The sequence below is a fragment of the Leptinotarsa decemlineata genome, unplaced genomic scaffold, assembly GCF_025532065.1.
Source record: "Leptinotarsa decemlineata unplaced genomic scaffold, Ldec_3_MD MMD2_tig00026314_RagTag_RagTag, whole genome shotgun sequence".
In the NCBI taxonomy this organism is placed as follows: Eukaryota; Metazoa; Arthropoda; class Insecta; order Coleoptera; family Chrysomelidae; genus Leptinotarsa; species Leptinotarsa decemlineata.
Window position 1 is genome coordinate 12,354,290 of NW_027412684.1, and position 20,327 is coordinate 12,374,616.

Below are 20,327 nucleotides of genomic sequence, written 5' to 3' on the forward strand. Positions count from 1 at the left end.
AATTACCTTCACATGCTTGGACCTCGGAAGGTCGCTGGTGTAAACGGAGTAGAGCGTGGGAGAGAGCACGGCCCCCTGTGGCACTCCAGCGAGGATCTCTCTGTTATTAGTCAGAGAGCCCTCTACTCTAACCTGGAATGTTCTGTTTTTCAGGAAAGACCCAATCCACCGGATCAAGCCCCGAGGCAGGTCGAACGCGATTAGTTTGTGTAGAAGGCTTTCATGCCAAACACGGTAGAAGGCCTTCGAAATGTCTAATGAGACTAGATGGACTTTTTTATTCCTATTTAACTCTGCGATGGTATTTCCGACCAGTCTCAGAGCCTGCAACTCTGTGGAGACGTATCATGTGCGAATTGACAGACTAGACCTGCACCAAGTGACTGTGGAAGGTCATTGACGTATATCAGAAATAATATTGTTCCAAGGATAGACATCTGTGGAACTCTTTGAGTAATGAGATTTCTAACAGAACAAGTTTGTTGGTAATTTTCATGAATGTTTACGATTTGACATCTTCCAGAAAAATATGATTGTATAAAGTCGTGTGCCTTTATTGCCTTCAATTATATATTCCTCTTGTTCATCTAGTGAAATAGTATGTCAATTTCTTCATTACTCACCATAATTCATTCGATCAGTACCTGCTCAGAGGTGATTTTTCAAATTGACATTCGGCTAACTATTCAATCAGTTACTTATTTTTTCCATCAATTTTTGCAGTACCAGTCGATTTCTTTTCACTTTTATCGATTCAGATATTGATAAAGTAATACCAAACCACTTTTCATCTTCTTCCTTTTTGCATAAGTTTTCAATTTCCCCACAACCACCATATAATTTTTTCATTGTCTCCAATACACTCGTTATCTTTTTTTTCTATGTGTGTAACTATTACAAATATATCATCAATTTTGCTTTGAAATTTGCCTCATACCTCCGCTGAGTTATCATATTTTTCATCCAATGATTTTTTGCTTTCATTGTCGATAATGATGATATAGGTAGATCATGAATGTACAGAATATGGTGTATAAACTTCAATTTTTTCGACAAATTGAAAATAATTATGTTTTTGGATATCATCATCACATTATGTTGTTTTCAATTTTTCCCTATTTCGAATCTATGTCAAATTACTCCTCAAATATTCAAATGGCCTTCTAGATTTCTGAAGTATTTCTCCGAAATTACCGAATATTGATTTGACTTTAATTTTGCAATGCTGACACTCATTATTTTTTATACTTCACAGTAACTATTCCTCTAATCTAACTTTTTCCAGAGAGATACTGAATAATCTCTTCACAAATCATAATAAACAGTGCATTTCTTTAACGTCCCCCCCTTTTATTTTTTGAACGGGTCAATTCAAAAAATGAAATTTGAGATAATGAAATTAATGCATGACTACTTTATTTTGAAGTGAAATTGACAGATGAAACTTTCAAGATGGCGACTGGGCGCCATCTGCGAAAAAAACAATAGAATATAATGTCAATATCTTCAAGTACTACAAAATGGCGGAACTTTTGATAATTGCCTGAATACATTGCCATTTAACTACATAATATGAGGTAATAAGCTTGAGGTCAGTTCAAAAAATACTCGAAATGATTGCTTTGAACTTCTTGATATACGAACAGCCTATCCGATATTCCACGCCGAACATTTTCAAACATAGTAACATCAAAATCTCTACAAATATTTATTATTCTCTGCCAAAGGTGTCAAATCTAGCGAGCGGGCTGGCAATTCTGTACGACCTCGACGGCCAATCCAACGACGGAAAAAAGTAGTATCTAAATAGTTTCTTACTTATCTAGAGTAATGTGGTGGTGCTCCATCTTCATCTGTATATTAGGTACGTGTTTCCCGAAACACGTGAGGGTTGGTGTCACTCCAATAACGGTAATTTTGTCTGTGAACATTGCCGTTTGAAAAAAATGTACATTCGCCACTAAAACAAGAATTGTGGAAATAGGTAGGATGCCTTGCAATAGTTTTCGTCATGATTTCGCAGAATTCTGTTCTTCGATCAGGGTCATCTTCAGTTAATTGGTGTACGATTTGAATTTTGTATGGACGATACTTATTCCTCTTCAAAGGTCTCCACACAGTAGTAGAAGACACCTCACAAACATTCGCGACGGAATAAGTAGACTGTTACCGATTTACTACCATCTCACCAATGATTTGCACTTGCTGTTCTTCCGGAATAGACGGATGACCTGGGGGCTTCTTGTTACACTACCGGTAGTTGTGAATTTGGAACCAAGTTTCCTCAAATATTTTCTACAGATAGGCCGATTCGGAAAACGTTCATTAAAAATCCTTTCGGTCTCGTGAAAGTTACGCGTCGCACCGAATACTAAATTGGAATATTCTAACTGAACAATGTTCATTGTCATACTGACATTTTTTGTCGTTTTTATAAACAAAAAATAACTTAACAAACCTTATCGTGTTGTTGGAATTGTCATAAGGCAGATAAAAAGGAATATTTCTAGGAGTATCGATATTAATGTGTTTGACTTCAGGAAATTATTCCGCCATTTTGTAGTAGGTAAAAATATTGACTTCATATTCTAGGGTTGTGAAGTATTCGTCAGGAGCTTCAAAATGATGCATTACGAGACCCCCTTTTTCATTCAATTTTTTTCTCAGACGGCGCCCAGTCGTCATCTTGAAAGATTCATCTGTCAATTTCACTTCAAAATGATGCATTACAAGACCCCCTTTTTCATTTAATTTTTTTCTCAAACGGCGCCCAGTCGTCATCTTGAAAGAATCATCGGTCAATTTCACTTCAAAATAAAGTATTCATGCATTAATTTCATTATCCCCAATTTCAGTGTTTTGAGTTGACCCGTTCAAAAAATAAAAGGGGGGACATTAAAGAAATGCACTGTATGAAAATACTTTAAAAACTTTGTTGTCGCTCACAAACCACTGCAACAATCCACAATCAATAATCAAACGATTTCAATCAATCTGTTTATCGAGTGGAAATGTTTCGCAACAATTGAGCAAATAGCTATCAAAAGATTGTTTCATTCAAATACTATTGAAATTTGCTCCCAGGAATACGGGGATACTTGAAAAATACAAGTATTACATATACCAATCTCAATACTACTCGATGTAGTTCCTTTTTTCTGACTGCGACTTTCCTGTTATCCATTATTCATGTATTCAACTTCAGTTTCGAAATCCAATGATATGTACTGCACGACTATAAATTGACAATCAATTATTTCCTTGCTGATATATTTCAATGATATTCTGTTCGATTCAAACTATGATGAGTGAGAATTCCAAGAAATCTTTTGTCTTTTCTCATGCCCTTTCAAGTGATATATTGTTGCATCACTATTCAACAATTCAATGACATGAGTCATATAATAACGATAATAGTTGATCTGACATTTGAATGAAAATTCAATGAAAATTATCCTGTATGTTGTGTGACAACATAATTTTTACTGGAGATTCTTGAGAGCGATGCCCGTGTAGATTCTGTTCGAAAAATGGTATCTAGGACACGGTTTCACAAAACTTTATTTCAACGGTATTTCATAGGGACGCAATTTACGTATTTTCGATTTTTTTTTCATTGTATTGCCTTGAAATTTTCCCACTATTTGTGGAAAGCTGATTCTTCCTGTGAGAGAGTTGAGCTTCCTCAGAACTCAGTTTCAGTATATGTCAGGTACACTTTTCGAACATAAATCACAATGAAAGGTGGAACTGGATCACTTTTGATGTAACTCAAGATGAAACTCGATATGTTTTTTCATTAGCTCGTACTTCTATCGTCCGATATTATACAAAATCATTCGATATCTCTGAGAGAACTAATGAAAAAGAAGAATTGAAAAAAATAGCTGAAAACAACAATTATACAGGGTGTAACTGAATAAGTGTAAAACATTTGAGGAGATGATTCCTCATCGAAAAAAGATAGGATATTTCATATAAAGAAACTTACTTGGAGCATCCCATGTTGAGATACATCCCCTTATAGAGAGTACATGAAATTTAAATAAAAATTTTTTTCACAAGCACTGAAAAAGTTACAATATTGAAATAAACCTGACGTTTTGTACTACCAAAAAGACACTTAGCCAGTAATTTATTTGGTTCACTCCATGGTTGTAAGGGATGGAAAACACAACCTCCAAAATCTATTTGCAATGAAACTTTTTGTCTTATCATTTGTTTACCATTTAAAAATTTATTTCCGATAGCATGTTTCAATCTGAATAAAAAATGTCTCTTGGGTTTTTTGCCCAAAATAAACTAGTTCGCAGCAAAAATTTATTTTACGAACAACTACAGAGGTACATCGTCATAAATGCGAACTGGATTTATTGTTATTTTGTAGTTACTACCTCTGATTACCCTGCACGCATTGATGATGCGGTTTCTTAAGTCCTCTACATCGCGAACAGGAGTACGATAAACCAAATGTTGTAAATGGCCCCAAATCGAGAGAATTGAGATCCGAGAATCGAGCGGGCCAGTTCTGTGGCCCTCCTCGACCTATCCACTGATTTGAATATGCTACTTTACTAAAATGGGCGGGAGCCCCATCATGCATAAAAAACATATCCCTTCTGACGCCCAAGGGAACTTCCTCCAGCAGTACTGGATGCACTTCTCTTAAAAATTGAACGTATGTATCACCATTTAATCGAGGAGGTAGAAAATGAGGCCCAATTAAATCATCCCCAATAACTCCGAGCCACGCGTTAAGAGAATTCTGTGAATTCCATCGTCTTCAGAAAGTCACAATTTCATATAATCATGTCCTGCATCCAATTGCACAATTCAAGACGGTTCGGAAAGTCTCGCGGTAACAGTGCCTGTCCTCGTTGCAGATGGTAGGGGTATGAGAGTTGTTCCTTTAAAATTCGAAATACCGTCATATGATCAACATTTAGCTAGAAAGCATTCTTTCTAGTACTGGTAGTAGGCTGTTCTTCAATCAAATTAAGTACTGCTTCCTCAAGCTGTGGTGTTCGTAATTCTCGATGGCGCCAACATCCTGTGTAAGTCGAGGAAATATTCTATGTGAAGGATGCTGTCGTTGAAGATACATTTCAGCATATCTTCTACAAGCTTCTAACCCATTTCCCTGCAACGGACCGTAAACAGCCATTTCCTCATTTGTGTATGCCATTTTAATAACAAGTGAATTATTAAAATAACAAATTAAGAACAGAACAACAACACACAATTAGTATTAATTCAATTTCGAAAATTCACAAATTGACAGCGTCATACCAATTTAATTATCACTATAGTTAATAGCGACCTACTAGATCAGTTTCGTATATTCGCATTTATGACGATGTATCTCTGTAGTTGTTCGTAAAATAATTTTTTGCTGCGAACTGGTTCATTTTGGGAAAAAACTCTAGAAACATTTTTGTTGAGAATGAAACAGGCTATTGAAAATGAATTTTTAAATGGTAAACAAATAATAAGACAGAAAGTTACATTGGAAATAAATTTTAGGGGTTGCCTTTTCCACCCCTTGGGGTAAACCAAATAAATTACTGGCTAAGTGTTTTTTTGGTAGTACAAAACGTCAAGTTAATTTCAATATTGTAACTTTTTCAGTGCTTGTGAAAAAAATTGTTATATAAATTTCATGTACTCCCTATAAGGGGATGTATCTTAACAAGGAATGCTTCAATGGAATTTCTGTATATGAAAGATCCTATCTTTTTTTCGATGAGAAATCACCTCCTTGAATATTTTACAGTGAAATAAAATAAAGTAAAAATAGAACAATTGAACAAATAATAAAAATGAAAAGTTAGTAGATTTCAAGTCTAGTTACTTCACGACGTTTCGATTGTTAGTATCCACAATCTTCATCACCCGAAGACGATTGTGATTACTAACAATCGAAACGTCGTAAAGTAACTTGGCTTGGAATCTTTCAACTTTTCATTTTTATTTTAATATTTGCCTAATATATTTGCTATTTTATTAGTTCCTTCAAGGATTTCAAATCATTTTATATAATATCAGACAATGGAAGTCCGAACTAATGAAATATTGTCAATCACCTTCAAACAATCGATATGTTTTTATTCGAATAATGATGACCTTGAATCGGTAGAGTTGAAAATTTTTGAAACTGTCCGTTTGAAAATAAAATTAATTTTTACATTATTTTCTTGATGGAAGATGGTGAGTACCTACATTGGAAAAACATCAATAGACATATCTGATGATGCTTGAGTGTTTTCAATAGATTCATTTTAGACTAGTGTTTCCATATTCTTTCCATTAAGGGTGTTAAGTTTGGGAAGTTTCAAATCAACATCCTCATTTATATATATGTACGTATTGTCTATGAATTTTCAGTTTCTGTTACTTTTCTAGTTGATTTCTTTGATAAATATAACCAGTCAAAAGTATTTAACGTGACATTCAATATTTAAAAATAAACCATAATTTCTCACACCCACATGAACAACTACAAATTCAAAATCAAAATTTCCTATGAAATAATTACTGTATCCGTTGCGTTAACGATCACGAATAAACTTATAAACAGATACGAGTATACACAAAAGCATTGAATTGGCAGTGCTAATGAAAACAAACGAAAACACAAATAGCGTTGTGTCGATGCACCATTCAGCAGTGGATGGAAAATTTGTCATCTCTATTTGGTTTCTGTCTTCAGTGGAATTTTCCATACGCAACAAACACAAATGCTAGGCGCATCCTCAGAACCGAAGTGAGCGTTAGTTTGCACACAGGGCTGCCAAATATCTGCAAAATAATGAGATACCACTTAGGAATGATTCTTGAAACTGTTTCTCTAATCATTTGTTTCGGTCATTAATTGAATAGCAATATATTAGTTTACTGAGTGAAAATTGTATACACCTGCGAAACCATTATCAGTGCCAATCATAGAATAACTGAAAACGGTAGGAGTGAAGGACGAAATATAAAACCCCTTTCTTTAAGACAGGTTGAAAAGTCTGCAATTGTTACTTACTGGCACTTAATCAAAACCAGACGCCTTGTTGATATTGAGCTGTTTCAAAATTCACCTGACTAGAACGCTGTGGAAATACTAGTGTGGGAAAAATAGTGTCACAAATATTAACTGTCAATTTTGAAAAAATATTCTTCATCCCGTTTGCCAATTTTGATAATTTGAACGTAGAAAATAATGGAAATATGGAAGTAATACATTCGCGAAACGACATACAGTACTTAGGAGTAACAATAGATAAACACCTACGCTGGGATCTTCACATAACGAATATAACGAAGACATTGAGATGCTTATTATATAGATTCAGAAAATTAAAAAACATATTTGACATGACTTACCTAAAAAGATATACTACGCTCTCTTTCAATCAAGGCTACAATACGCCATTCTCAGCTGGGGTGGTTCAGTTAAAAACCCATTTGAAGTAGTTGAATGTCCTCCAAAAAAAAATTTTGAAAATAATCTATGCCAAAAAAACAACTACTCCTCCAATATACTATTCCAAGAACAGGTATACTCGACCTCAGACAACTGTATATGCATCAAATAATCGTATACATCTACAAAAACATATCCGAACTCGAAAAGAGTTATAAGGTTTTTACCGTATCCATAATGTTTCAAAGTAGCTGTAAGATTTTACTAAAAAAATCACTCTTATCATAAATTAGTTTTTAATGTCTATACCCGTGCAAGTAGCACACCTGTTAGCAATACAAGAACCGAAAACCCTTCCACGCACAACTAAATCGGTTTTAGTGGAATTAATCCTGCCCTTGTTTATTTTCTGTTGTAACGTAATGTCCATCGTATTTTGTATTTTGAGATTGCCAATAAACATAATTATTATTATTAAAAAACAAAAATATTAGGTGGTGCCTTTGCCAGAAAATCGACTGTGGGGTGGAACTCAAATTGTTCAGCTGGTACATGTTCTTTTTCTATGGCTGTTGTTGCAATTGAATCATTCTGATTAACAGCATCAGGTACCGACCTGAAAGATCTAGATCCGTTAGGATTGGCAAGCAGTTTATCCCTAATTCCCTGATTGTAAAGTTCTTTGCTTTCATTTATCCCAAGTTTGGAAATTTTGAAGATATATGTATGGATTGCTACAGAAAGAACTTTTTAATTTTCATATGAACACTGAATTATACAGAAGAAACTTTTCTCTACTCAGTTTGTATTTCAAACATTCGTTGTGGGATAAAAATCAGATATCATTCACAATAGTTCTACTTTGAATGAATGGAATAAATTGCACTTACATGGAACACTGTCACCCTCACTGGTATACACCAATGTTTCGCCTTAAGACACTTGCCCCAAGGCTCTTCAGTACCAAATTGAATAACATTATAGAAAATACACGCAATTCATTCATGAATTACGATTTTTTTTATGTCACGGAATAAGCTTGATGTGCTTATGTCATCGATGACATTGTCATTCATTCATTCACAGTGACAGGGTGACAGTGTTCCAAGTAAGTGCAATTTATTCCATTCATTCAAAGTAGAACTCATGTGAATGATATCTGATTTTTATTCCACAACGAATGTTTGAAATACAAACTGAGTAGAGAAAAGTTTCTTCTGTATAATTCAGTGTTCATATAGAAGTATTTGTTTCGAAAGAATTTTTTTCTTTCGTGTAATTCAATGTTTATATGAAAGTAGCTGTTTCAGGAGGACTTTCTTTCAGTTTTTGTCTGAAAGTTACTTCTTTGTATGATCTACACATCCATGTATGGAGTTACTTATTCTCAAATTGATTACTTCCTTCCTATCTTTGGAAGATTCCCTCATCCCTTTTTTTTGTATCAAGATGGAGTAGTAGAAAGCCAAAAACTTTCTTTTCCAAAAATTAATCACTCCTAAAAATATAACCCCTTCAATTCATCCTTTTTTCGTTTTCAATTGAATTTCGTTTTCCTTCAATATTTGAGAAAAACAGCAAATACCAAATTTTCTCTCAAATATATAAAAAACGAGTTGGAATGTTTTAAGTGGAATAGACTTTTGTCGAGTTCAGTAATATGTTCGTCAAAAAACGAATATTTTTTCAGCTGAATGAATCTCCTTGGAAAAAAAGTAATGACTTTGAATATTTTTATGAAATTTGGCAGAATATTTGTAGTAACTAGAGTTCGGTACTAGTTTTAGCATCCTTCATAGGCACTGATTAGGTTATTCCAAAATAATTTCACTGGAAATAATACTATTTGATTCAGTAATACCGAAAAGCCTAAGGTGCTTTTTCGGACAGAATGTTTTCGAGATGAAGGTAATATTAAGCCACCATTGGTACAGTGGTTCGACAGCTTATCATGACATTAAATGAGGTAGAACTGTTTTCGAGAAAAAATAAGTACTCAGGATGATTCTATGGAATGCCGAATGATCCAAAGGACACAGGTAATTTCACCAGAGCGATCGTATTCGATGACACTGGCTGGGGTGTTTTGGCAGATTGTTTGGGTGAAAAATGATAGTTATAAGTAATTTGAATGCCACAATTACCAAATGTTATTGAAGAATTCACTGGTTACAAGGATTATTTATTCAAGTTATAGATTTTACTGAAGAGTACCACTTGTTTCTTATGAAGAACCTCGATTCTGTAGAATGTTCAGGATGTTTGTAGAAAATTTACCCTTTCATTCATTCCGGAACTTCATAAGACTATTTTTGGAAACATGAAGAGGTTGGACGAGATAACTTCAGGTATAGAAGAAAACAGTGTTCATATGTTTGTGAAACAATTTTGAAATTATTATTTTTTATGAAATAAGGTAGGCAACGGTTACACTTGCTTTCAAACTCCGATAAAACACTAAATAATATTCAATCAGTCGGTTGTTATGATCGGTGATAAACTCTCCAGATTCCTTTTGTGATTTTCACTCTAGTGAATTGAAATAAAACAACATTTCCAGGTGCAACGGCCATCCCCTATAAAGTCGACAGATTGTGGAGTGACCTACTTTCAATTCCCATCTCTCCTTCACACCAATGCGATCCTCCCCCCATGTATTTTGGTTTTCCAGTTTCCCAACATTTTCGATGCGATTTTCTCAGCGTGTGGTTCTTCCGGTGGAACTGTGAGTTCATACGAGTATTTTCTAACTATAAACACTCTTGGTGTTGAACTTTTCTTCACTTGATGCCTCCTTTTTCTCAAAGTAAGCCATTTTTGTGTTTGTACGCATCCACACAACACCACAACGAAACAAAGAAAATACACAAAATCGAAAAATCTTCATCCATGAACGTATATAGATTATGGAAAACTTCACACAGCAATGAATGATAAAACTACTTAATGTCGTTGTGACCATTTAGTTGAATGAGTAGTAAATCTACATTGATTTCCGCCGAGGAACACTTGGCAACACCGCTCAAGGTCCTACCAATGCCAAACAGTGATTTCCATCGGTAAGAGATATCCATCCATTCATCCTGGAAAAGGCCGTACTCAAAGTTGCAAGTTGTAGAATTTGTGTTACTGAAAATGGGTTTGTGGAGAAAATATCCACGTATTCCTTCCCTCAGCGATTTTAATAGTAAGTTTTATGTCAGTAGATAGAGTGGAAAGCTTTAAATAGTTGTTTATTTATACTTCGCTGGTGTAACTAACCTAACCCAACTAGAATATTGGACTACTTCATTGATTCGTGGAAAATTCCGCGGTTAAATTTGGAAATGATCTGCCTATTCGGTAAAAACTTCAATACCAAATGTATTCAAGCTGAGAAAGATGAGAAGATGTATTGTGGAAAGTATGATTCAATTTTTCTTATCCCCAGCTCAGGACGGGTAACACCGCCGCCCCGACTACATACGGATAACATTTCATATTATAACCAATTCACAGGAAACATAATTGAACTATACCATATGAAAATTCTTTCGGTGGTTTTTAGGTTAATCAAGCATTCTAACAGACAGTTATATTTAGTAATAATGTGCATTTTGTTCCAGTCAAATTTATTTTTCCGAAAAAGTACGAAAACTACTTTTGGCTAAATTTTACTTTATGGGATACTCACGGATTTTCGCGATTTTTCCTGGGATGATACTACATGATGGTAGGAATTCAGAACACTTTTTATTTTTTGTCGGACTCAATCAGTTTTCGAGATATAGCCTGTCAAAGTTTGTATGATGTCATATTTTACTTTTTTTTAAAAGCAATAAACGATTGCAATTTACATATTTTTTTTATTTAAAACAACTTCTTCCATATCATCGCACGTTTTTCTATCTCTTTTCAATCACTTATTGCCGAGTTTCCTGAAATTAGAATAAAATTCCATAATTTGTCAGGTGCACACAAATCACTTTATATAAATTGCATTAAGGTTCAATATTCGAAAATACGTTCCTTTTAGAATTCGAAGGTCAGGTTAGATTTTGAGAGAAGATAGTTTTTACAAAAGTTAATATTCGAAAATACGTTCCTTTTGGAGTTTGGAGGTCAGGTTAGATGTTGAGAATATATAGTTTTTTAAAATTCTAAAGTAAGGTTAGACTGAGTTAGGTTAGGTCGGTTTAGATTAGGTTGAGTTAGCATGTGACAATTTTGGAATTTCAATCTAATTTCGAAAAACTTGGCAATTAGTGAATGAAAACGGATAGAAAAAAGTGCGATGATATGGAAAAAGATGTGTTGAATAAAGAAATATGTGAATTGCAATCGTTTATTGCTAAAAAAAAGGTGAAATATGACATCATACAAACTTTGACAGGATATATCTCGAAAACTAATTGAGTCCGACAAAAAATAAGAAGTGTCCTGAATTCCTACCATCACGTAGTATCATCACAGAAAAAATCGCGAAAATCCGTGAGTATCCCATAAAATAAAATGTTCCTCTACTTTTTGACATTGTATCATGTGGAACAATAATTTATTCAGTAAATATATGAAAATGCAAAATTCATGACTCGACTTACGTTGACTACGACACTCGTATTAGAGAACAGTTTGGGAGAGCTTCACTCATTTCAAACTCAATCGTCAATAAAAGTTTGAGTATGTTTCGAAATGGAATCAAATATTCATCTCTCCCAACTACCAACACCGTGTTTTTGGTGAATGCCTGCCGGAAAACAATTACTACCCTAGCTAATACCACGCTGGATATTGAAATATATCCGACAGCCGTATATGCAAGATATGTTAGTCTCGCAGATCAGCCACAGAATGGTTTCGAGGTACCACAGCATGGTATTATCCGGGAAAGTAGTTGTTTTCCGGCAGGAATTTACCAGAACCTACAATGTAGGTATTTGGGAGAGATGAATATTTCCATGTTTTATTTCGAAATATTTATTTTCTAGGACGAATGTATCTCTCCTCTACATACATATTTGATCTCTGTTTGATTGTGTTGTTTTCAGAACGTCTATTTTGCCTTCATTTCTTCAACTGTAGAAAAATTACATACCGAATGAACTCAATTTCATTTAAAATCAGTAACAAAGGAGTTTCGATTGTTTTTACGACATGGACACGTCTATTTCGAAACATTTTTATGAATATTTTTATTTGATATCAAATTTATTCTGTCGTAATCATCGCAAAAACAAGCATTCAGCATTTGCTATAGCAGGGGAGCCCACGATGCAAAATGGGGATTTACTCGAGCGTCATTGAGACATATCAGGTTGAAAAGCTTAGATAATAAGAAGAAGAAAATGTTATATAATATATACCTTTTCATCGGTGGGGGAAGCTGCTATAGATTATTAAATATGTTAAAAAAACTGTTGCATGGTCATATTCGAGCGCGTCAGATATTGATACCATCAATGTCCTACATAGTTTTAATAATGTTGGAATGTTAATCTGATCGTTTGCATGATGTGGGTGGTTGCACGTAAGGGTTGAAAATGAAAAAAATATTCAATCGAGCACGTCAGATTTTCTAAGAGGGTGTTGAGTGCACCAAAAAAAGCTCTCATTCAATAATCTGACGATTTCGATCTGACGCAAACTCGCGGCCATCATTATAATGTGCAAAAATCGTCATTTTGAAATACTCAAGCGCGTCAGATTAAGATATATATGGTTCATCTTTATGTTTTAGACGTGCTGTCTCATAATCTGACGATTATCTAGAGGGATTCGCCTAATCTGAAATTTTTTTTTTTTTTCAATCATTGAACTCAATCAATTGAAAAGCTCAGGAAATAGCATGCAAATAAATACGTGTATGTTTTTTAAGTAGAATACTTGTTCTTATAAAAAAAATGCTCAAAAAAATTTAATTTTCCATAATCAATTGATTGATTGATGAAGAAGAGAGAAATGAAACTTTCTATGTTTTTTACCACTTTTATTTGTAACTAACGTTACTGCAGTTACTTAGGACGAAACTGCAGTAACGTTAGTTACAAATAAAAGTGGTAAAAAACATAGAAAGTTTCATTTCTCTTTTCTTCATTATGATTTCCTACCACGTAGTAACGGCTACATCCATCAATTAATTGATTAATCAATCATCATCTTCATCGCGAGTCTCTGTGATCAGCTGTGATGGCGTCATGGCAACAGAATTTAGAGTGAGGACGAAGTGAGAGAGTAATAGATAGAGAAAAAATGAGAAAGGAATAGAAACGCGGAGAGGCAAGTATAGGCATCACGCAGCTGCACGCATTAAACTTTCTCGACGAATTTTTGCTATTTTGTTTTGCGGAGATCGTCAGATTACATATTTTTCGATATCCTTGAATTACTTTCTTCAAAATAAAAAAAAATTAGCTACGCTCAAGAATGTCAAGATGACGTTTTTTTTACAACTTTGCTGCCCTCCCCTTTCTTTACGTCACTCTCAAATTGTCAGATTACTGGAATATACACGTTTTAGCATGTAATTAACTCACCCTACTATAATCTGACGCGCTCGAGAATTTCTGATGATCAATTTTTTTTACTAATCTGATCCTTTATCCTTCACGGGCGGCTTGATATATGGGGCTCATATTTGGTGGGGGTACTCAACCGGGTACAAGGTATCCCCCTGTATATCAATCTGCCGCGCTTCAGTAAATCCCGTAATCCCCGCTTGGGCTCCCCTATGGCATTTAAATTATGTCATATGAGATTGTCAACACTCATAGAGAATTTGAATATGAAAAATCGATTTCATGGAATGCATCGATCAATTTTGGGAATCCTTCAGTTTTTTCACAAAAACATAATTTAATAAAGCAAAGAAGTTCAGTATTTGTTGAACTATCAAATCAACAATTTCATCTAAAGGTGAAGAAATATCACGCTCCAATGATTTTTTTTTCTATTTTTCATCACAAATTATAGGAATTCTCCAAATGAAGCAATTATATCTGATGTCAGCAATAAAAGTTATTTCATAAAATGGATTATGAGAGGCAATTATAAGCTTCAGTGGAATATCTAGTTTGATAATTGTTAAAGCTGCATACACATGACTGATAAATCAGGAATAGAGTCGTATTTCGTGTAAATAATTTATTTCTGAATTGCTTTTACGCCATCATCAGTGCGATACCTCTAAGTGAGTAATAGTCGTGAAATTTGTTTGGAGTTGAACTTTAAATACTTTTTTGAATTACTTACTCGTCAAGTATATACATATATAAGGTCATAATCAATTATAGAACATATTCAAATGATCTAAAGGAACAATTCGTTCAGGCCAGTCTCAACTCTCTATACTGTAGGTTAATGAACTGATAGCTATCAAAAACAACTACTCCCCTGGCTAATACCACGAAGGGCGTTGGATTATATCCGGCAGGTGTCAGTGCAGGATTCTTCACTAAAGTTATTCCTGCATATGTTGTTGGCAATTCAACTACCGCAATAGATTTTCAATTATTGGAACACACTTGCTGACAGGTTTCGCGCTGTTTGGCAACTTGTCAGTGCAAAGTAGTGTATATCATCAACATAAAGTCGATGATTTTCGATAATTGTTATTATACGAACTCTCAAAAGTCTATAAGTCCTTCCAATGTACGAAGCTTCACAATCATTGCAAATGAGTTTCTGAATTCTACTTTTTGATAACTTATTGATTCCATCTTTAGAGTTGACTAAATGTTTAGTTGTTTGAACTTTCGAAGGAAATTTCACCATCTTTTAATTTATTGCTAATCAGACTGGAAAGATCTGCAAATGTTTGAATACACAAGTACAATTGAATAGATCATATATTCCTTCACATAGACGACTAAATTAACTAGATATTTCAAAATCAGCATTTCTCAAAATCCCCATTGAATAGTTCTTTGCTCACCTTGGAAAACTTTCACGTACTGTGTCATTACATATACAATATCTTCTACAATTAATGATTACTTTATGTCAAGATAAAATTTCCACTTTCTTTTACGCTCCTTTCACGAAATACGACTCTATCCTTGATTTAATATATACCTAGTTTCAAAAAACAGCATTTTTCTCTTAGTATATAAATATTTGAGAGGGAGGTTCATAAAACCAAATTCAGAACTATTTCTGTTTACTTCGAAAAATAAAACTCAAACCATGAGCGTTTATCAGTGATGTCTCAAAAATACTCCAATTGTTCTACAAACTTGAAAATGAAAACACTATACTAATAAAACTCCAATACGATCAATATTTTTTAGTACAATCAAAATGAGGTCACCGCTATTCAATATTGTTGTTTTGGTAAACAATTCCTTATCTGTTGATGTTTTTCCCAAAAAAATATTTCTCAAGATCAGATTCACTCGAAAGCAAAGTAGTTCATTTTGACAAAATACTGAATGAATTTATTTTTAGAAAATTCTCAGAATTCAATGATGAGATGACTGTACACAATCTCCAAAACAAACACAAAATTCCTGGAAATAATGGTTTCACATTCTGTTGCATTGATGAAGACCCCCAATAATAATTTTTGTACAGAATCTATGGGATTGTCAGAAAACTCAATCCTCGAATATCGAAGGTGAACGAGGCTCCCTTAGGCGGTCAGTTGATATCGACCGCCGACAAGATTCTTTTTCTGTCTATCACTGCAGTTTATCTGGTCGTAATCTTCATGTTTATTCATCACATTTTGTCTAGAACTCCATTACAAATTATTAAAAGTGCGAAATTATATGTTTTATTTCACTTCGAGCAGTACAGTCTATCGCGTCTTGTGTTTGTAGATCTTTTGCTGAAAAAATCCCCACTTAGTAAATGTTCAAGAGGTAGAAAAAACGTATGTGATTTTCTGGAACTTCAACTAGCGTTTCCTAATATGACTGATAACCAGTCCGTGCAAAGCTTATTGCCAAATCATCTGAAAATGAAACTTTTAACAGGTGATGATCAACTGTATTGCCAAACATGTGCCAAACCCACTGACTATTATAAGAAAACGAGTATATGTGAGGCACCAGACAATCTAATAATGACACTGATGATCTTCAAAAACGACTCAACCTCTGACGAATGCACCAAACTCTTACGAAAGTTCGAAATAGATGAACACTTCAATCTAGCAAGACCTCTATTATAATCTTCATGCAGTCATTGTTCACTGTGGTTCTGGCGTTGAATTTGGTCATTATTCCGCCTTGGTCAAAGACGAAACGGACTGGTTTAAGTTTGACAGTCGTGTCACGAAGTGTTCTGGCGATGTTTGAATTTATTGGAGCCTCTGAAGACACCCTACATTTTGTTTTATGGAAGAGAAGACATTGGCATATCAAAATCTTTAGATGATGTGGTACTGTAGGTTTTTCCAGGTTTTCTTGGAGCTGAAAAAGTAACTATGCCACTGGAATCAATGAAATCGCCGCAGAGCGCCAATTATTTTTTGTTGTTTCATAATTTCATGATTTGTATTACTTTCTTCTCTGATGAATTTTCAATATATTTCTTCTTCAATATATCTCTAAATATTTAAATAAAACACTTCGGTAATAGATATATCCGATTTTGCCTCTGACGATATTACTGTAACAATTGGTCGATTATAACTGATGTATGTTACAAAAGTATTAGACAATACTTGCAATTGGACAATTGGAGAGTACTGCAATTGCGAAACATCAGACATGAATTGGAACTCGAAGACTGCGATCACAAAAACTGGAAAATATATTTGCTGTAATGAATTGTTTGAGGTACTTCTCGGAAAATCTCAGTGTCAATGTATAGTATGAGTGATTCATTCTAACACAAAAACTATGATTTTGTTTCGATTTTTCTTATTCATTCAGATTGATGAAACGGTTCAATCTATCCCTTGAAGATGATCACGTGGTGATTGAAACTCGTGTCGGGGTGTTAAAAATAACGGTTTGGTGTTGGGATAAAACTCCAGTAATATTGTAGATTCATGTTAAGATTAACTCATTTCACAAGATCCATGTTGTTCCGTCCTTGTTTTTATAGAAGTAAACATACATACCTAATCTTTTTATTGTCTTGATAAAATCAAGCGATTTTGACAATGATATTTCTGTGAACTATATAACATTAGTGTGGATCCGCGATCAGCAGTACATCGGACTATCAATCAATTTACACCGCGTACATTTTGGTACTACCAAGCGTTTAGTACCTACTAGAAAGTCGGGATAAACGACTGTTTTACCACTTTGTTTGTTTCGATTGATGAACTATTATTATTTCCCGATAAACTGTACTGACCTCCCTTGGTTGGTCACTCTGAGACTGAGGAATGTGCTGGTGATTATTTATATCGAGTTCGCTACACGTCTATAATTGATTGATTGATTTTTGGTGGCGTTATGAGAATAACTTTATGAATATTCAATTTATCGATCTGCAATAGTTTACTAATTCTTTTGAAATGACCGCAGATGTGGTGGCCTCGTCGGGGAGCATGATCGTTGTCTCCAATCGCCTGCCTTTTGTTCTTCAACGAGATAAGGAAGGGAAGTTGGTTAGGAAAGCTAGGTAAGTCAAAAATTACAAATACCTACTAGTTTGAAATGCACTATCATTACCTATATTCATAGTTGAGAATTTTTCATTTTGAAAATGTTTTTCTACACCTTATATTTTAATAACAGGAGTACCGCAAGGATCTATCGCAGGGACTATACTTTTTTGATATTCATAAATGTCCCCGCATAAGAATTAACACGTGTGAATTTACATTTCTCACATGAAAACATATTAATTCAACTATAATTGTCGATAAATCCTACAGATACTTATCTTAACGTTTTGGAGGCTCAAATCTGCCTCAGTCTTCAGAATTGATTTTCCTAGTTTTTTCTTCACTCCACTTTGTTTCGAAACGTTTTCGATAGATGTGATAGAAGTTCTGAAATGTGAAATATGTCAATGTTGTTTATTGACTTTCAAAACATTCTGATTTCCTCCAGGAGAAAAAAAAATTCGTTCAAAATATTCAAATATTTCTAACGACTACACTGAATACAAAATAGGAAAATAAGAACATGCAATTTCCCAAACTTTACGCTAAATGGACAGCAGTTAGAATTCGTTGAGGAAACAAAGTTCTTGGGATGACGTTTGACTACAAACTAAATTGGAACGCTAATATTCGCAATGTTAAGAAATCTTGTCAAAATGGTTTGAACCTAATGAAGGTCTTGTCAAATCACACCTGGGGAGCGCGGACTGCAATAGTTTGTTAACCATCTATCGGGCGCTAATAAGGTCTAAAATAGAATACGGATGTATTGCCCACTCTACTGCAAATGAGACAGCTCTCAAAGAGCTTGATGTCATTCAACATGCCGCCATCAGGATAGCCTTAGGAGCATACCGTGGTAGTCCAATGGTAAGTTTACTTATCGAAGCAGGAGAACCCAGGCTATCAGTATACCTTCAGTAACAGATTTCCCCTTCTTTTCGATCAAAGTAATAAAGGTGCACTACCACTCAACGCAAAAACGTCAAGAATTCCTAATAATCCTGTAGTCCCTAAAAATGTCATGTCACTTGGTTCTGCTCTCCGCCACCATGGACTATAAAGATCCCATCCTGTAACACCCAACTCTCCGCTCACAGGAAAAATGATATCACACCAAGTTTTATCAAAAAAACTTTCTCTGAAATAATCTCCAACTACAAGGAATACAATCACTTATACACAGATGGTTCGAAATCTTCTGATTGTGTAGGAGCAGCGGTTATCACAAGAGATACGAAGCATGCTTACAGTCTGCCGTCAATCGGTAGTGTTTATACAGGTGAATTATACGCCATAGATCAAGCCGTAGCACACTGTGAAATGGAAGGCAACTCTGTTATCATCACCGATTCTCTCAGCGCAATTCATGGAATCAGACAGTTATACCCAAGCAATTCACTACTTGTCCGTATAAAGGAAAGGGTATCCAAGCTAATGCAGATCCAAAAATATACTAAACTAATCTGGAAACCTTCGCATACTGGAATCAGAGGCAATGAGAAAGCCGATGCAGTCGCTCGGACTTCAGTTACTTCTTCCCCAACATTGTTTGAACTAATTGCCAACTCAGATTACTTCAATAGTATAAAAAAACTGATAGCAAACACTTGGAAAGCAAGATGGATGGTCATGGAATCGAATAATTACGTGAGATAAATCCCGACATCCAGAACCACCAATCGGCCCAACGAAGACATCGTCATTCTTACTCGTCTCAGAATCGGACACACAAGACCAACATTGGCTATTCATCGCAATAAATTGAAAGATATTGACAAATAATTATTATTATTTTTTTCTGAAAATGCTTGGGTATCATTACTTTACCATCAATACATAATATGCCCGAAAAAACACTATCAATCATTACGTAGTACGTACCACACTGCCGAATAACGGATAAACTATCAACTCGAAATAATAAATGCCATACGTTGCAAGGGAGCCAAGCCTCCGACCGCTTTAAAAAACACAGGCTCCACAAGACCGATCCAATCAGTGACATACGTCTCGACTCGTAATTTTAGTTGCAGAAATTATAGCATCAGAGGAGGCTAGCCTCTAGTTGGTCTCCGTTAATGTACGACTGCGTTTGTTTTTTATTTAATTATTCGGACGGGATACCGTGAGGGACCGGGACTGAAGAATATTCCGGTAAATCGTTTTAGTGTTTCTTGATAATATTTGTTATTTGTGTATAAAACAGGCAGTGCTTTTTGATAATATTCTTAATGTTTTTTCAAAGTGTTTTTTTCTATTTCAATGTGTTTTCAGGCTTCCACTTTTTGGTAAGTTTTTTTTTCTTTTATTATGGATGAGTTGGACGAAATTAAAAAATCTGATGATATAGTCGATTGGTTGCTGACAAAT

The 20,327-nt window shown here is 34.6% G+C and overlaps 1 protein-coding gene across 6 annotated transcripts in view; it reads left to right on the top strand.

Annotated features, from left to right (window-relative positions):
• Window positions 1-20,327, top strand: part of Tps1 (Trehalose-6-phosphate synthase 1) — a 74,312-nt gene that overhangs the window by 15,851 nt on the left and 38,134 nt on the right. For 4 of the 6 annotated variants that reach the window (XM_023165045.2, XM_074181522.1, XM_074181523.1 and 1 more), the window contains exon 2: window positions 17,872-17,968. In XM_023165045.2, the coding sequence (XP_023020813.1) occupies window positions 17,872-17,968 (97 nt within the window). Of the gene's footprint in view, window positions 1-10,445; window positions 10,599-17,871; window positions 17,969-20,327 lie in introns of those variants that run through there. The other 2 variants (XM_023165047.2, XM_023165048.2) reach the window with 2 other exon arrangements.